General features: G+C 40.4%; 2 protein-coding genes across 3 annotated transcripts in view; one reads left to right on the top strand and one right to left on the bottom strand.

Annotated features, from left to right (window-relative positions):
• The window catches only part of LOC137256565 (PAN2-PAN3 deadenylation complex catalytic subunit PAN2-like), a 42,163-nt gene extending 34,947 nt beyond the window's left edge, over positions 1–7,216 (bottom strand). Inside the window, exons 1-2 of the mRNA XM_067794427.1 lie at positions 7,137–7,216; positions 5,346–5,658 (exon numbers count right to left, since the gene is read on the bottom strand). Of these exons, the coding sequence (XP_067650528.1) occupies positions 5,346–5,606 (261 nt within the window). The 5' untranslated portion in view covers positions 5,607–5,658; positions 7,137–7,216. The remainder of the gene's footprint in view (positions 1–5,345; positions 5,659–7,136) is intronic.
• A 149-nt stretch (positions 7,217–7,365) lies between these two features.
• On the top strand, positions 7,366–16,483 carry LOC137255817 (uncharacterized). 2 transcript variants are annotated; one of them, XM_067793372.1, is made up of 2 exons: positions 7,366–7,476; positions 11,360–16,483. In XM_067793372.1, the coding sequence occupies exon 2, from the start codon at positions 11,371–11,373 to the stop codon at positions 13,393–13,395; it is 2,025 nt and encodes a 674-aa protein (XP_067649473.1). In that variant the 5' UTR covers positions 7,366–7,476; positions 11,360–11,370; the 3' UTR covers positions 13,396–16,483. The 2 variants fall into 2 exon arrangements, with proteins under 2 accessions (XP_067649473.1, XP_067649472.1); XM_067793371.1 differs by lacking the exon at positions 7,366–7,476 and adding an exon at positions 7,649–7,706 and having other exon boundaries at positions 11,360–13,395.
• Positions 16,484–17,080: the final 597 nt, after the last annotated feature.

Raw genomic sequence — 17,080 nt, 5'->3', positions numbered from 1 at the left:
CGAAGACTAAGGGCGTCAGGACTTCAGTGTAGGCAGCCTACAGTTCGCCCACCAGTGACACCACGCTATAGGCAGGTGCGTTTGAGATGGGGTAGACGTCATGGTGGAATCAACGTCAGTTGTCTTCAGTTTTATTCACTGATGAAAGTCGGTTCAACTTGAGCTTCCATGATGGTAGGTAGAGGATTTACCTTCGTAATGGAGAAAGAATTACAGATGCAACTGTAGTCACACACAACCGATTTGGCAGGGGGTCAGTCATGGTCTGGGCAGGGATTACGTCCACTGGTTGAACAGCACTACACGTCATTGAAGGTAATCTGACAGGACAGCACTATCGGGATGAGATTTTGGCTCCTCTTGCAGTACCTTTCTTACAGGCAATGCATGGTTTCTATGGTTGACCCTCCACATGGCAAGATGATAATGCTAGGCCACACAGGGCAAGACTGGTGACGGAATTCCTTCAGGAACAGCATGTAGAGCGTCTGGAATGGCCAGCGTGTTCACCAGACCTCAACCCTATTGAGCATGCGTGGGATGAACCAGGCTGTCATGTTTACAGATGCCATCCAGCACCAGTGGATCTTGCAGGACTCAGGAGGGCTCTTTTGGGATGCAATTCCACAAACCTACTTCATGAACTTGATTAGGATCACTTACTTTCATGTGTCCCACTTGCTAACACAATAAACACAATGTGCTGAATTATTTCAATATTTGTAAGTGCATCATCTTTCAATGAACTATGTACCATTTGACCCTTCAATAATGACGCCGAGAATAGTTGCCATCTGAGTTGACTGGCTTCTTGACGAACTTGTATCCCATCGTCCAGGTAGATGACAGTGGGTAGACCCTAATGATGATGCAGATAGGTGACAATGGGCTTGGTCATTCACGTAAATAACCATGGGCGTCGTGGGTCTTGGTTAACTGTCCCCCGGACAACTGCCCCCTATCCATGGTTGAATCTCGTCATGTTGTATATCACCCAGAACTTCTCTTTGGAGTTCTTCATCAGTAGCAGGAAAATTTGGGGGCAGAAACCGAGCGTCAGATGGTGTTATGTTGATCGCCTCCTCTTCTGTGTATTTGACAACTAACTGGACAAGGGTCAACAGTGGCATGGTCTTCAGCTGCACTCTGTAGCCTTCTTGCAGTAGGACGTGGGACACAATCGTCCTCAAATAATCCCCATTATTCCCAGTACCTTTGAAGACATTAACCCACTGTTGACGGTTGTACAGAAATGGCTGGGGATGGAACAGTCCAGTCGTTAGAAACCCCATCGTCAACATCTTGATCCTCTGGAACTTCTGGGAGTATGACCTCTCAAAGACTTGCTCCTGCTGTTTCTGAGTGAGCAACAAAAGGTACCCTTCCTGCCTCTGGAGAACTTGGATTTGTTGCTGTACCTCTGTGATGTTGGCCAATGTCATAACACTCACTTTACCGTGTACCCCATGGAGATGTATTACTAGGCACTGGCGTACTGAGATAGTTTGTTATATATTATTTTAAAAGTTATTTTACACAAAAACGTTTGATAAGTTGGAGAAACCACTCCTACTCAGGTTTACATATGATTTTGCACCCTGTGAGTCTGGACATACCCTTCTCACAGGGTTCAAAATCTCTTGCAAATCATTGTAGTTGTGGTTTCTCCTACATATCTTATCTTATCTTCTCATCTTATAGGATATGAATATTGCACACATATCACTGCAACTATTGTTGCAACTTGTTCAAGGCACTGGTATGCTCTGGAGATATCGAGGATGCTTCAGTACTGGGGTTCTGGAACCTGGATGTCAAGGCCTTGTTAATTACTCGAGATCTCTCCAGGTTGAAGAATATTCTTCTAGTCCTGGTATCGAGCTGAACAATCCTCTTGTCTTCAACCTTAAAAGACTTGTTACAGGAGCTGTTGATCAACTTCAAGTTTTCCTCCAGGTCTGGCACTCTCCTAAAGAGGTTAATGTGATGCAGAAGGAATTTCATAGCATTAAAGGTCACATGCAAGGAAAAATACCACTTTGCAGATTCTGATACGTATGCACATACCGAAACAAATAAAAAAAATGCCAATTCAACCTATAAAGTTGAAAAAAAATACGCGATGAAGGAAACGGCCGCGAAATCAGAGTTCAAAAGATTCACCAAATTTCCCCCAGCGCTGAGGGAAAAGTGGTTTCAACAGCTGTGCTGAACCCATAATGCATGCACGGTGTATAGGTTCGCAGAGCTTGAAACAGAATGCATGCACCGAGTATGAGGCCGTGAGCAGTAGTCTATTCTTGGTTGTGCACACAAACAAGTAAATAATCTACTCGTTACACAAAAAAAAAACGCTTGTTGATTGTGGTAAGCAGCCTCTGTCGCAGAGAAATCTCAGTGTCTGGTTTATTCACACCTGTATGTCTGCCTGCCTGTCTGCTATAGACAATATGCAATACACAGCTTCAATCATTGACCACATGCAATTTGAACTTAACACCTATCAGGCTATATGCCATAAACAAAATAAATTGATTTATGACTCATGCACCCTAGTCCTGTCTCTGCCGCACGATGTAATTAGGCAGGTGTGATACTTGTACACATGACATGTTTTTATGTCTGTGGGTTGCAAACAAACTACATCCATTCTGCTCAAATGACTGGATCTTACGGAAATTGGTGCAAACTCTTGTCAGTTTCTTCAAGTCCTGCTTTGTACTTGGACGAATGACAGTTTCCAGCCACGTTGTAGTTCAACATCTTTACCGAGATGATTTTTTATTGGATCGAACGCAAATTCGGTGAATATGTATTTACACAACCCAACATCTCTATATACATTCTTTAGGGATAACAACTTCTTCTATTTTATATAATTTTGTTTGACAACAGTATATGAATCCATACTGAAATGATGCATATCAAGTACAATAAAAGAAGTTTTACCCATAAAGAATCTTACTTTCTTGTGACTCACCATACTTCTAAAATGCCCATCCAATAGATCATTCTTTACACCAATGAGCCTTCAGTGTATCAGCAAATGAACCAGCCAATCGGAAACCGTTACACTCGAGTGCACAAACACCCGCTGTGACTGGGTTCTGTCTCCTGAGGGCTGCGTTTCAAGGAAAGTAAGCCCAAGTACAAAATATTGCACTTTTGAATCACAATTGTATGCTTACAATTTTGTTTGTTTGTTTTTGTAACCAGCAGCAATGTATATTATATGTTAAGAATAAGTGATAATTGTGTTTTAATTATGTTTGATTTTTGGGTTGCATGTGTTAGTACAAACGTAAGTACAAAGTCATGTTGATTCTGGTACCCACTTCCTTTCTCCAACACTGTATGAAGGTTTGCTGACACCTTAAAGATAGATTCAATGAGTGGAATTGTTCCTTTCTCGAACACTGTACAGAGGTTTGCTGACACCTTAGAGATCAGTTCAATGATTGGAATTGTGAGGGTGCTGAAGTCATCCTCCAGCACCTTGTATGTGAACACTGCATTCAATTCCTTGGAGGGGGAAGCCAAGTGCAAGCCATTTGCGATCCCAGACTCAGAACTCAGGAGACATAGTCACCCTCTTTCTCTGTATAAATTCTCTTAGTTAGTTCCAGGTCCACTGAGCTGACCCTTCATGAACTTTCCTTCCATAAACCTTCCCTTCACGAGCATTCCTGCTGGTCCCAACGTCTGTCATTTCCATCTCATGACAATGCTGAGCTACAGGATTCTGATGTGAAGTGACTGGATCTCGAAGAAGATTTCCTTCTTCTTTCTATACCTGATGTCCCCGGACATTAAGGGTTCACTGACGTGACTTCACAGTCTCTTGTAGCCCAAGCGATGTTTGTGGAACCTTCTTCCCCTTCCCCAATGATGGCTGAGTCTTGCAAACGTGAAGATCTTCGCATGCGTGAGTGTTCACTTATGTCTTCTTCGGTCTTGGACATCAGGGACGAGGATGGAGATAGCTCAGGAACAAGTTCTCAAAGGCCCATGCTTCGCCCAACGCCTTTTTTTATCATAGGGTTTTGACATGCAGCTCCCTCTTTGGAGAAAAGACACTTCTTCATAGGCTGGTCTTCAAACAGCTAACAGCTGTCGTGGTTGCAGGGGACGATTGTCTCATTGTGGAGGTAGACTGTGTCAATGTTCTTACTAGTACTTCAGGCATCTGTATCAGAAAGTCAGTATATACATCTGCTTCATCAGGAGGCACAATGCCTTTGTTCAACCTCTGATGCAATGTTTTACGGGAACGAGTTGACCTCAACAAGGTTCTAGGAGAAGACTTCTCCTGCAACAGAGATGACAAGGACTTCTTCCTTTAACTCTACAATGGCGCTGACCCAGTAGGAGCAGACCTCTTCCTAGATATGGCTAAGTCCTGAATCACCTGAGTTCTAAATCACCTGAGTTTTGAATTTCAGCAGTTAACAACATATGGTTACTAGTATTATCAGCAAGTTTATCACCAGTGACTTCAGATGACTTCCTCACCCAGTCCAATGCACGACAAAAGATGTAACACAAATAACCATTAAATTACAAATCTGATAAATTAATAAATTAATATGCAAGCTGGAAGAACATGGATTAATGTATGATGAATAATATGGAAGAGGATCAGGGACTTATAGCCAGTACCTGCAGTCACTGTAAGTTTTTATCAAAAGTAAACAAATTACACTAAGGTCACAAAACATGGATAATTTTTTACAATTTTGACATATGATTAAAGATAACCATAGACTATTTGAAGGCTTAATTTGGATGTAAAGAGAACATGGCACCATACATGAGACTCCAGAGCTTGCCCGAGCAGATGGAAGAGAGAGTGACAAGTATGGCAAGTCACATGATAACTGTTTTGGCAGTAAACGTTCAAGGAGGCAGCCCCTGGTAGAGTGAACTTTTACATCCTCTTCACCTTCAAGAGAATGAGGGAGTGAGAGACAGAAAGACAGATAGAGAGTGAAAGCATGTGATTCTAAACTCTTTCATTTGGTATCTTACAGTTTTGATTTTTGTTCATGATCGTGAATAATCTTGTCTCAGAAAAAATTATGAGCTTATAAAACAGCTCATTAAGATACAATTACCTAAATACCTTTAGTTGAAAACTCCAAACACCCAAATCTGAATATGGACTCCTAAAATAAGTCTTGTAGGGCACTGGGACCCTCTTATCAACATGATCAAGCACTGAGGCCCACTAAAATTGAACCAGGTTGGGCAATGATCCACCAAAAAATATTCCTAGATTTATCCCTGTGGATCAGATTGTGACACATTATTCTTCATCAAAACCAAAAGACCAAAATCATACTTACACTCTGTGTCCCTGCCCAAAGTAGTTCCTGTGTGTCAAAGGTCATGCATGAGACCCCATACGGACTGCCCCCATCCATGAATACACTGTGATGGTGAGTGTACTCTGACCTCTCTCCACCAGGGTGGGGGTACATATGCTCCATGTTGTCCTGGTAACCTTCACCTCCCATCATGTTGGGGTTCATGGGAGGGGGAGGGATTATCTCCCCTTGTATTCCATCTGGCCGAGGGAATGAAGGGGGCATGCCAGGAAACTCCATTATTGATGCTGTCCACCTCCTTCAAATATATGTCTGAATGATCCTAATGTATCTGAAACAGTTAATGAGATGTAACATTAGGGCAGAGAAAATATACTAGACAAAATAAGTTAGGGATATTGGCATATTTATGATTGATATTTCATCAGTTTGTTAATGAATAAATAGATTATTATTCATAATTTCAACATATACATATATCTCTGACTACACATGTCCAGTATATATAGACACTCAGCAGCAACCATTATTAAATGAGGTGCAAACTGGTTGGGGACAAAAAAATCATATTGAGAAAAATTATTTTGTCCATTAGAAGAATAAAGAATGAATCTGAAAACTGTATCATCTATTTATTCACTGTGCCTGAATCCTGGTGCGGTTCAAATACTGGATGGAACTAAACCAAACAAGTACTAGAATTTGTACTTTACTAACAAAGTGTAATCCCAAATATGACATGTTAAATTTGACCACTTTCTAAATGGCACTATGTATAGGGCTGTCTCCTATTCTCGCAGGTTTCCTGTTCTCGTGGTAAACACATTTTCTGCTGAGATCGCCGATGCATGATACTTAACAGTTGTTTACATCACTAACTGGTAACTAGTAAGTGGTCCAATTCTGTGAATGATCAAAATTTTGCAATGTAACCAAGATTCATGAGTTTTAACCAACTTGGAAAAATCGTAACTTTTCCCCACCCTTTCCGATAAGATTCCCCTTCCTTACACCTTATAACATTACTTTCTTGTTGTGCCGCGAGAATGGGAATACACCTCGAAAAGTCAGCGGCGGACAACCACGTTTTTCATCGAGCTCAAGTGCGATAATACACCTGATGGATCAAGCCGTTGATAGATGCAGATGTTAGAGTGGGAATCCCTTCATTTAAAAACAACAAGCATACATAAGAAAAGAACTGATTGTATTATTTTTTCAGCTGATATCAGTAAGTACCGCGAGAATAGGAGACGCCAGTATAATGGTAACACAATACTATATCTACAACGTAAACCTCAACCCCTGACCCCTTGAAATAATCATAACAAACAGAATATATTTCACGCGTAGGTTATGGGCGGGCAACCATAACAAACATGTGTTTGTTACGACTTGGGTGACGCTAAGATCGCACTGTACAGCATTCAACAGGACCCTGTCATCTTTGCTGCATGAAGATCTACTGCATGACATCGTAATCATTGCAAAGGGGTCAAATGAATAAGGAATGTTGGAAATACAAAGGAATCGATAGAAAGAATCGTTGAGCAAACTGAGTGATGATGAATTATGAAACGACGGCTTAAGCGAAGGCACGTGTGAGACCTCTTTTCAGCATCTTTGTTCAACTCTCGCCAGTGTTTTAAGAACTTCGGACGATTTCACTGCCGAATGCCTAAAGCATTCGTGCAGGCGTCGAGAAAAACGATCAAGAGCAAAACAAGAACGTGAAAACGTAACCATCACCACCACCACCATTTGCAATACATTAAAGCGCCCGTAACAGTCCAATAGCGCGATTCTTACCAATATTTGCATTTTGAGCATACAAACACAAACACGATTCTGGATTGCGTCCCTTTACATCGGGTTGATCAAAAAGTACTAGTGGGGTATAATATTGTTGAAAGGGACATTCTTTTATTGTGTAGTCATCCCCACCATGTTCATAAACACTTTTGCTTTATTACAACAACCTAAGGCGATATAATGCCTCGTACTGTGATCAATATTGAAAACTAATTAACATTCTTGAATCCTTCATTTCGCTTACATACATTTTCGTATTACCCTATATTGTGCGATCGGATACATCGAATCCGCTCACAGGAAGACTATACGTGACTGTCTGGACGAGAACACTACGGTAGAAAATATGGGCCGAAAATATATGTTAATAAAGCACAATGTTAAATTGTTTGTTCCTATCAAGTTGAGAATCTCATTCGTTGTGTTATTATCACGCAAGTGGATAGGCTAAGGGGGACAACTCTGTCTAACCCAATAGAAGCTCATCCACCTGTCATCAAGCGCTTTCCCTCAAGCAAGTCACTATCTACCGTATCTACCGAGTGCCTCTGTCTGAGTGATCCTATGGTTAGAGGTTTAATCTTCAGTAGTTTCTTCGTATTATCAGTAATTTTTATAAATGTTTTGCTTGCCATGTTTCGGTGTGAAAACCCGTGAAGGTACATGTTTATAAACGACAACAGAGAATGTTCTTTCGAAACAAGAACTCAGCTGACCTGCAGATCAAAAATCAATAATGAAATTTCATGTGACAATGGTCCGACATTTGTTGCTTACAAAACGTGAAAATACTCAGTTTCACTGATGGACAATTATGCCAATATAACTAAGTGGGAAAGACTAAATCCGCCCCTAAATTTTATTGTAGAGCGTGTCCAGATGAAATGCGGTGTAATATTCCAGTACTGAAATAAGTTCACTGATTTTTTTTACGTATGTTCTAGTTTATTGAATGTATATTTAGGGTGAGGTATGCATGCCAGTTTGTAATTGTGGCCAGACCACTGGGCTGCCCAGCTGTAAATTTTGACCGTCCATCACAAATCTAGCATCTTTTGAGTTGGTCGGACGGGCCTTAAGTTATTGCATACACTGTCAACAGTTTTTTCAGAGGTGGTTGGTACAAACAGTTAATATTATGACATGTAGTCATGACCTATGCAGAAATATGCTGAATATATTTATCCCTGATCAGGTGATGGTGGGGTTGCCTAGTGGTTAAAGGGGCACTAATGCGGAGCAATTTCCGTGGACTGGTGTAAACTTTTGTTATTGTTTTTCTCCCGCGAGTACCCGGATGATATCCCAGAATTCGTGACTGGTTCGTGACCTCTGCTGCGCAGTCCGTAGGCGCAACTGATAGTTTAATTATAGACAGATCAACTGAGGTGAAGTCATTTTTTACTTCATTACAAATGTATTATGAAAACAAATGAAACACTTTGAAGGTTAATCATCTGCCAGTGGTAGAAATGGTAAAAAACTATTAGGACGGAAAAATAACGAAGCCAATGTACGTCTCTATATTTTGTCTCATAACCCTAATTAGTTTATTGTCATATTTGTATGATTCTGAAAATTAACAAAAGAACACACGATCTGCTTATACTCATAGTAAATATCTAACATAACAGCAACATTTATACATTGTATAGATTGCCAATGTGGATCCTATTTCACACACATACGCGATCTAGTGTGTGTTTTCTGTCATACATTTTCTGCTGAATGCTACAATAAATAAATTAAAACAAAATGCAAATAATGAATGTAAAAAAGACTAATTTTATAGCAACAATGTCAGGCTACTACCTTATTCAGGGGTGTATCCATCAATATTCACGTAAAAGAAATCGTATTCCATTCATCTGCAGCTGGTAAATCATCCTGCTCTGTGTCGCGTGTCTTACAACTGTCTCATTTGCGAAAAAGTAACACATCGTATCACGTCTTTCGATGGTGAAAACAAGATAAACCTCTCATTGGTCTCCCAAGATAGCACACCTGGCAACTAATTGTATGATGTCCACTATTCTAAGTAATTTAGTTAACCAATAATGAGCAATCAATCAATCAACGCAAGGGTGGTTAATTCTTTGAAGGGAGGATGTTGTTTTTGCACTCACACTTTACGACAGGGTGTAGTCATCTACACACTCTGCCTTTTGACAAATCCGCTAGAAGATAAAAGTAATTAATCAATCAGTGTGTTATCGGTTAATCCTTTGATCGATGTTTGCTTTTGTAACTCAGCTGATAAAACCTCTTGCATCACTTACATGCCCACATTACATAACATACAATACATTTGCCATTACAGACCTTAATTTATAATGTTGAGTATTTACTCCAGACAGGAGAAATGCCAAATGGGAATCTTTGTTGAGTAAAAGTGGTGTTACTACTAATTATACCTGATAAAAAATCATTAATTGACCATCCGGGGAATGATGACAAATAACACGTGTATTTACACCATCAAGCGCGGGTTACAGCAAGGAAGGTGTAATCTCTGTGTCGCATGCAGCCTGAAAACACTTATGTCCGAAACTGTTTTGAGGATACCAACGGAATTTCGTTACATAAGGAATACACACTGGCATTTGCTGTGTACTTTGATAAATAGGTGAAATAAGGGTTTTTTTACGTAAGAAAATTTTCAGATTTCTCTACCAAAGGCAAAGCCATCGTTTTTTGTTTACGAATTCAAATAAATCAACTGTGTGTTTTTATTATCATAAATAAGAAACCATTGTAGCTACCATAGCTACCAAAATTTACGTATGATATTTGCTATCACAGCTCAACCAACACTCAAAACTACCGAAATATAAAGCTTTGCAATCTTCCGTACTGAAACAAAAGGCTTGCTACGTGCCCGTAGACATCATATTTTGATGTAACATGATTAAATATCGAGGTTAAAAACGCAGAAATAGGATAAAATTGGATCAGTAACTATACCATCCAAGCATCCTAAAAGTACTACACTGCTGGGATATTTGGTTACGATCGGACAAGGAATACCATGGATATTTTTAAACAAATGGCATATAATGGGCATCCGGCCTCCTGACTGTTTAGGTGAAAAAAATCTGCTAATATGGACAGGAGCCCAGTTCCTTTGTCCGTCACGGTCGAAGGAGCGGGCGCTGACCAAATTGCGGTTTGGTTTCGTAATTAGACCGTTGGCGAGAAACATTTTTCGCTCCGCATCAGTGCCCCTTTAAAGTGCTTGCTCGACACACTGAAGACCCAAATTATATTCCCCACATGGGTACCATGTGTGAAGCCCATTTCTGGGGTCCCCAGCCATGATATTGCTGGAATAGGATAGATTTTCTTATACCATGAAATGTGTTTTCTCAAAGCTCCAGATGAATAATGTATTTACTCCCATGTCTGTTTACATATGTGTAATTGCATTTTTTTAGGAGTAACTAGCATTTTGTACACGCCCACTATTTAAAAGAATTCAGTACATTCACACCGAGTTTCTTATCCATACTGGGTACTTAACTCTTCTATATATAACAATATAAATGCATCTCAACAGACTAGAAGTTTTTAGTAATTGTCATATTGCCAAACATTTGGCAGCCATTTCTAAATAATCAACATGTGACTATTAGAGTAACCCTGGACAGCGACTTCAAATATAATCGTATCGGTATATGTTTGTAGAAGCATCGCTTACCATTAGCTAATGCTGTTTTAGAGTTTGGGCACCACGACGAATCATATGCAAGCCAGGTTAGTTAATTGAGTAATGTACAGTCATTAATGTTATGGTCATATTGGGATCTAGATGATTCTTTTGCATTTTTTGGTCTCCCAGATTTATAATTAAATGAGGATATGTGATTTTTATGGTTTAAAATACTCAAGTATCTGCCATGTCAGGAGCTCTGTTTTCTGCACAGGATTGGAGAGAAGGTTAGGGTTAGCAGGGTTAATTAGATTCCAATATACAACAACCAGCAGTAGGTATGACAATAGTACCTACCAATATAAGTAAAGTGCTCCCAGGAATATTACTAAAAGCAATACCATTCTCAATCACACTAGAAGCAGAACATCCTATTCAATAGGTGAATACATTTTAAAGGGCCTGTCATCAGTTGTTAGGGACTGCCAGAAGTACCTATACAGTCGCTAATTGTCTGATTTACTCTGTGTGATTCACGTCAGTTTACACGTTGATTTCATCTATTTTCCAGCACCAGCTATCATGATGGAACCTGTAGAATGCATCTCCATGGAAATGATCTCCGAGGCCATCGTCAGTGGTGTGAGTGATGTTGATGTCATGGCAACCTTCCACAGCAGCGGCATGTCACTGGAAGATCTGACAAAATGGCGGCATCCACGTCTGGCCGTCAACTTATTCCAAATTGCCATCTTGTATAAACGAGCTGATCTTGTCCAGTCTCTTGGAACAATTTGCCCCTTCTTCCTGTCTGACAGATCTTTGTATAAGAAACAGATTGTTCATGACACTATTGAAACCTTGTGTGTCTGCAGCAGACACCAAATATCTGAGGATTTACAGGATTCTGGAGATGCAGCCAGGCAGGTACCCAATACAGTTGCAGAAGCGTGCAAAGATGAGGCTTCAAGCTCGAGTCAAGAACAGATACCAAACACATCCTCATTAGTTGCAGATGCCTCTAATCAATTGGTTTTGGTTTCAACAGATGACCAGAGACCAAACACCTCACCAGGAGCTGGAAGTACCAGTCCTCCTGATAAACCAGATAATACCAAAGAAGATCAATCCTCTGATCAAGATGATGACAATGCTGTGATCTTCAACCCACCCCTACATCTTGCTTGCATGGTGGGATGTATTGGTAGTATGAAGTATCTGTTGGAAAAACCCAGCTCCTTTGCACTGAATGAAGTTGCCTATGTGTCTATAACTGTGAGGGCTGGGGAATCCGAGCCTGCCAACAAGTACTATACCTTGCCTATGACTGAGAGCAGGCGAGGGAAGCCATTCGAGTTCTGTGTTTCAGGTGGACATGTTGATTTTGCCTTTTATTTTTTGAATAACATCATCATTCAGTGCCTAGCTCTGAGGTTTCTGTATGCTGGTGTACGAGAACCATCCTCCATGCTTCACAAGGCATGTTCTATAGGATGTGGACCTTTGGTTGCCTTGCTTCTGAAGAATTCTTTCCGTGACGTCATCAGCATTAGTGACAAGAACGGTAAGACACCGCTTCATGTGGCTGTATGGAATGGAGATACTGACACAATCCACCACCTTCTAGAATGTGGAGCATCAGTCAATGCTCTAACAGAATCTAAAGGCTGTCTCCACATCCTATACAGATCCAAACTCCACCCATACAACTACATTGCAAACACAAAGCTGTTGATACAGTTCGGCATCAATGTACACATCACTGACAAAAATGGTAAGTCGGCGCTTCATATTTTGGCTGAGGAAATTGGCATCAGTCGAACTGATGTGATGCGGTACTGGAAGAAAGCATCAAATGCAATCAGAGAAATGACTTCCTCAAAGCCCAACTCCGTGGGGGATAATTACTCTATGAGCACCTATCAGAGTGATCTTATCACTTGTCTAGAACTGCTTCTGGAAAAGGGCACAAACCCAAACAAAGTGACGACCAAAGCAGCATTCAATGAATCAGTCATGGAAGTCCTACTGCAGTACAGCTCTCTTCCATACACCCAAACCACCCTCTGGAATAGTCCACAGCTTGTATACAAGGCAGTGGAGCTATTGCTGTCCCACGGAACCAACCCCAATTTTCCCAGTCGATGTTCAGACCTTACGATCTTCACCTACTTCATCCTGAACCATCTCAATGATATAGAAGATAAGAAAATGAAACACAAATTTATTCACCTCTTTAGTTTGTATGGCGCCAACTTTGACCATCCAGGTATGAATGGGTGCTACCCACTGGTGGCAGCTGTAGAGAAACAGACATCTTTGAATGTGGTGGAGCTGATCGGTTGCCTAATGGACATGGAGCATCTTCATCGTGCCATGATGACAGTCCAGCAGCGGTTCCTGCCTCTTCTCATGTACTCCAACAAGCCTAAGGAAGTAGACTTTGCATTCGGAATTGTGCAACTGTTCGAAAAGCTAAGGATAAGATCTCTAAGACACTTTTGCAAAGTTACTATCTTGAATCAACTTGCATGTGCAGCTAGAAATGTTCAATATCTTCCTCTGCCCAATTACCTCAAAAGTTATATCACAACTGCCTCATTCTAAACCTGTAAAAGGTAGGGTGCTGTTCTACATAGCAGACTTTGTGCTTCAAAGGTTGTGAGTCTATGTTGAGTTATGCTCAGTTCACCTTAGTGCTCAGATCACTTTATCCAACAGCACCTGTATAATAATTACTAATTGTTTGATTGTTTAAAGGCAGCCACAGGACTGAAGGAAGCAGAAATACGGGTGCCGGCAACATATACATGGCTTTTTTTATTTTCTTTAGATAATAATGTAAGATACTTTAGAGATTTATTACAACAGAGAGTAGTACAGTACAATTTCTAAAAGGAACTGTTGTTTTTTGAGGCAGTTTTCTATACTTTTGTAATAACTGCCCTCATATTGATTCACGAAAGAATCCGTATGTTTGAGGGTGCCGCAGTTTGCTGTGTGGATTTGAATTTTTTATTATGTCAGAAACCTTTGGTGGTAGGTGCAAATTTTTGTCTTCCCCTGATATCAGTTGATTAATCCAGACAGTGCTAATCTTGTCTCACTACTTGGTTATTTTAACACTTTTGTGAATATGCATAAGGGAACTTTTCAGGTGTAGCCTCATGAATGTGCTGTCAGTGTTGGTGGTGTGTTTTTATAATTTTTTCAGTGTGACATAAAATACTTGTGTATGGTTATATTTTTGTTGGAAATATCAGTGTTCACATTAACGCAGAAACCTGCATTTTTTATGCAAAAAACATGCAAACAATATTTTGTGTGCATGTTTTGGATGTATAGATTCTGATCAACTGTATTTTTAAAAGTACTTTAAAACAGGAACTGAAAAAACCAATAAATCCTGAAATGGTTCAGGTTTGTAATGGAAATTTCACATGCAAGAGATTACATAGTTGTCATTGTATTTCTGTACGCGCTCGTACAAAACCTACCACGAACACTGAAGTATGCATCTGGTTTTGCGGAATACTTTGATATTATGCTGATATTATTATATTATATTATAATATTTATGCTGCTGGTTGTATGGTATTGTGTTTGATCTGACATGACCACTTCACATCTGCTGGCAAACAAGGATAAGTTGGACCAGTGCAGAGAAAATGTTTACGAGAAGTTGGCAGTGCAAGGCAATGAGCAAACCCATTTGGTTTGTGAAAGAGAGAGCAGATGTAGGCTAGTGCACGTGCAGTGCATGATGGTGAACTTGATGCAGTGCGTAGTTGGACACGCCTTGCCCTTAAAACTCTCACGTGGTCGGTGTAGCAAGTCAGTAATATTTATATATGCAGATATATATTTTGAGAGAAATTAGCGTATCAATGTTAGGTAAGCATGTTCAGATAATACGTGGAGTGGTCAATTATACTCAAAGGTAGATCCAACCTTTTGTGTGCTTAATGGGCTTTTTAAACAACATGTTGGAACATGCAGTGAAGCAATTAGTTCAGTGCTTGTTGAGTTTGAGTGAAATGAAACATTGTCAAAAACAGTGAAAAAACAAGGGTGCAGAAACACACCAGCACTGTGTTTGATTCAAAAACCAAGACAACACAGACTAGTGCATGTTGAAGACAGTCTTCCCAAGCAGCATGTGTCAATGTTTCCTTTAAAAGAAGCTGCATGCAGTGTTGAAGCCTCGCAACTTCTTTGGAATGTCACAGTGCAGGCCGTTAAGTGCCCAAGACAGTAGGGCCAATGCATGGTTACAGGTTGGTGAATCCGTAAGAAGTGTTCGACATCTTCAAGTATCTCCCTCTGTCACTCACAAACTGAGAAACTGGTTCCAGGCCATTGGTGGAGTACAGGACAGACCAGCTCTGTAACTCTGGTCATCAATGGCAGATGACCAATATGTTGTGCTCTATGATCTTCAGAACCGATTCACAACTGCTAGTGTCCAGTAACTACAAGCTGCATAGGATGTCTGTGTTCCACATTCACTAGTGTGTTGTGTTTGGGCATGTGAATCAAACAAGGTGTTGTTATGTGTTCAGTACCGTTGTTTTTTGCTGTATCTGACCATGTTTCATTTCACTCAAACTCAACAAGTATTGAATCAGTTGCTTAACTGCAAGTTCTAACATGTTGTTTAAGGAGCACTTTAAAAACCTTAAAAAAATGTATTAACCTTAGAATATAAACGACCACTTCACATTTAAGTTTATATATGACTATCAAATTTTAGGGTGTTCCCATACTTTTTGTTTGTAGTATGTTTTTGCTTCTATAGTCATAGTACAATGTTTATATTGTGATTTGCTTGTTCTGCCACATGTAATAGATTTAGGTTGAAGTGTGTGTGGTTATAATGAATTGAAAATAGAGGTGCTATTTCAGTTAAAGGTCCAGTTGCTGAAGGTTCTTTGTGCCTTCACTGCTGAAGGCCCTTGGTGCTTTTCACTACTGAAGATTCTTGGTGCTTTTCACTGATGAAGGTTTTGTGTACTTTTCACTACTGCGGGCTCTGGATGCTTTACACTGCTGAAGGTTCTGTACACACCTGGAAATATGTATGGCCCAGTCCTGGGTCATGAGGTCAGCATTGATGTTAATCCACAGACCTGCCCTTTGATTTCAGTGTCTGTTTGGGGATGTGGGAAGGGGTGCAGTGACTGTTTGTTACCCTCAACTCAGCTCGGAGGGGAATTCATGATTGATATACATCCCCAGGATGCTTGTGTCTGAAGGGATGAAGGATGTTAGTAGCTCCTCAGTTCTAGAACTTTGAGGGCTTTCAAGGTTTGATGTACTTTCCAAGTGCCCATTGCTAGTCTCTGAGGAAGTTCAAGTTCCCTTTACCAAAGGCTTGTCTGTTTGTTAATTCAGGGTTGATATAGATCTCCAGTGCTAATCTCCAAGTGGATTCATGATTGATATAGTTGCCAAATTCCTAATGTTTGTCTTGGAGGGGATTCAGGTTTGACATAGTACCCTATCTCTAACTGCACAGTGATTATCGGTCTGTGGATTCTTGAATGACGTAGGTTCACAGTACCCAATGCATGTCTATAAGGGGATTCAGGATTTATGTAAATCCCCAGTGCCTAATACTTTTATTTGAAGGGTTTCAGGAATGATGTAACCACCGACTGCCTAATGCTTGTCTTTGAAGGGTTTCAGGAATTATGTAACCACCGACTGCCTAATGCTTGTCTTTGAAGGGTTTCAGGAATTATGTAACCACCGACTGTCTAATGCTTGTCTTTGAAGGGTTTCAGGAATTATGTAACCACCGACTGCCTAATGCTTGTCTTTGAAGGGTTTCAGGAATTATGTAACCACCGACTGTCTAATGCTTGTCTTTGAAGGGTTTCAGGAATTATGTAACCACCGACTGCCTAATGCTTGTCTTTGAAGGGTTTCAGGAATTATGTAACCACCGACTGCCTAATGCTTGTCTTTGAAGGGTTTCAGGAATTATGTAACCACCGACTGCCTAATGCTTGTCTTTGAAGGGTTTCAGGAATTATGTAACCACCGACTGCCTAATGCTTGTCTTTGAAGGGTTTCAGGAATGATGTAACCACCGACTGCCTAATGCTTGTCTTTGAAGGGTTTCAGGAATTATGTAACCACCGACTGCCTAATGCTTGTCTTTGAAGGGTTTCAGGAATTATGTAACCACCGACTGCCTAATGCTTGTCTTTGAAGGGTTTCAGGAATTATGTAACCACCGACTGCGTAATGCTTGTCTTTGAAGGGTTTCAGGAATTATGTAACCACC

Source organism: Haliotis asinina, chromosome 11 (assembly GCF_037392515.1).
Source record: "Haliotis asinina isolate JCU_RB_2024 chromosome 11, JCU_Hal_asi_v2, whole genome shotgun sequence".
NCBI classification, from domain to species: domain Eukaryota; kingdom Metazoa; phylum Mollusca; class Gastropoda; order Lepetellida; family Haliotidae; genus Haliotis; species Haliotis asinina.
The sequence above is the reverse complement of the archived record's forward strand: the minus strand, read 5'-3'. Positions and strand labels throughout refer to the sequence as shown.

Bases quoted from the DNA above. Each gene is read 5' to 3' on its own strand.
- LOC137255817 (XM_067793372.1), top strand. From the start codon at position 11,371: ATGATGGAACCTGTAGAATGCATCTCCATGGAAATGATCTCCGAGGCC.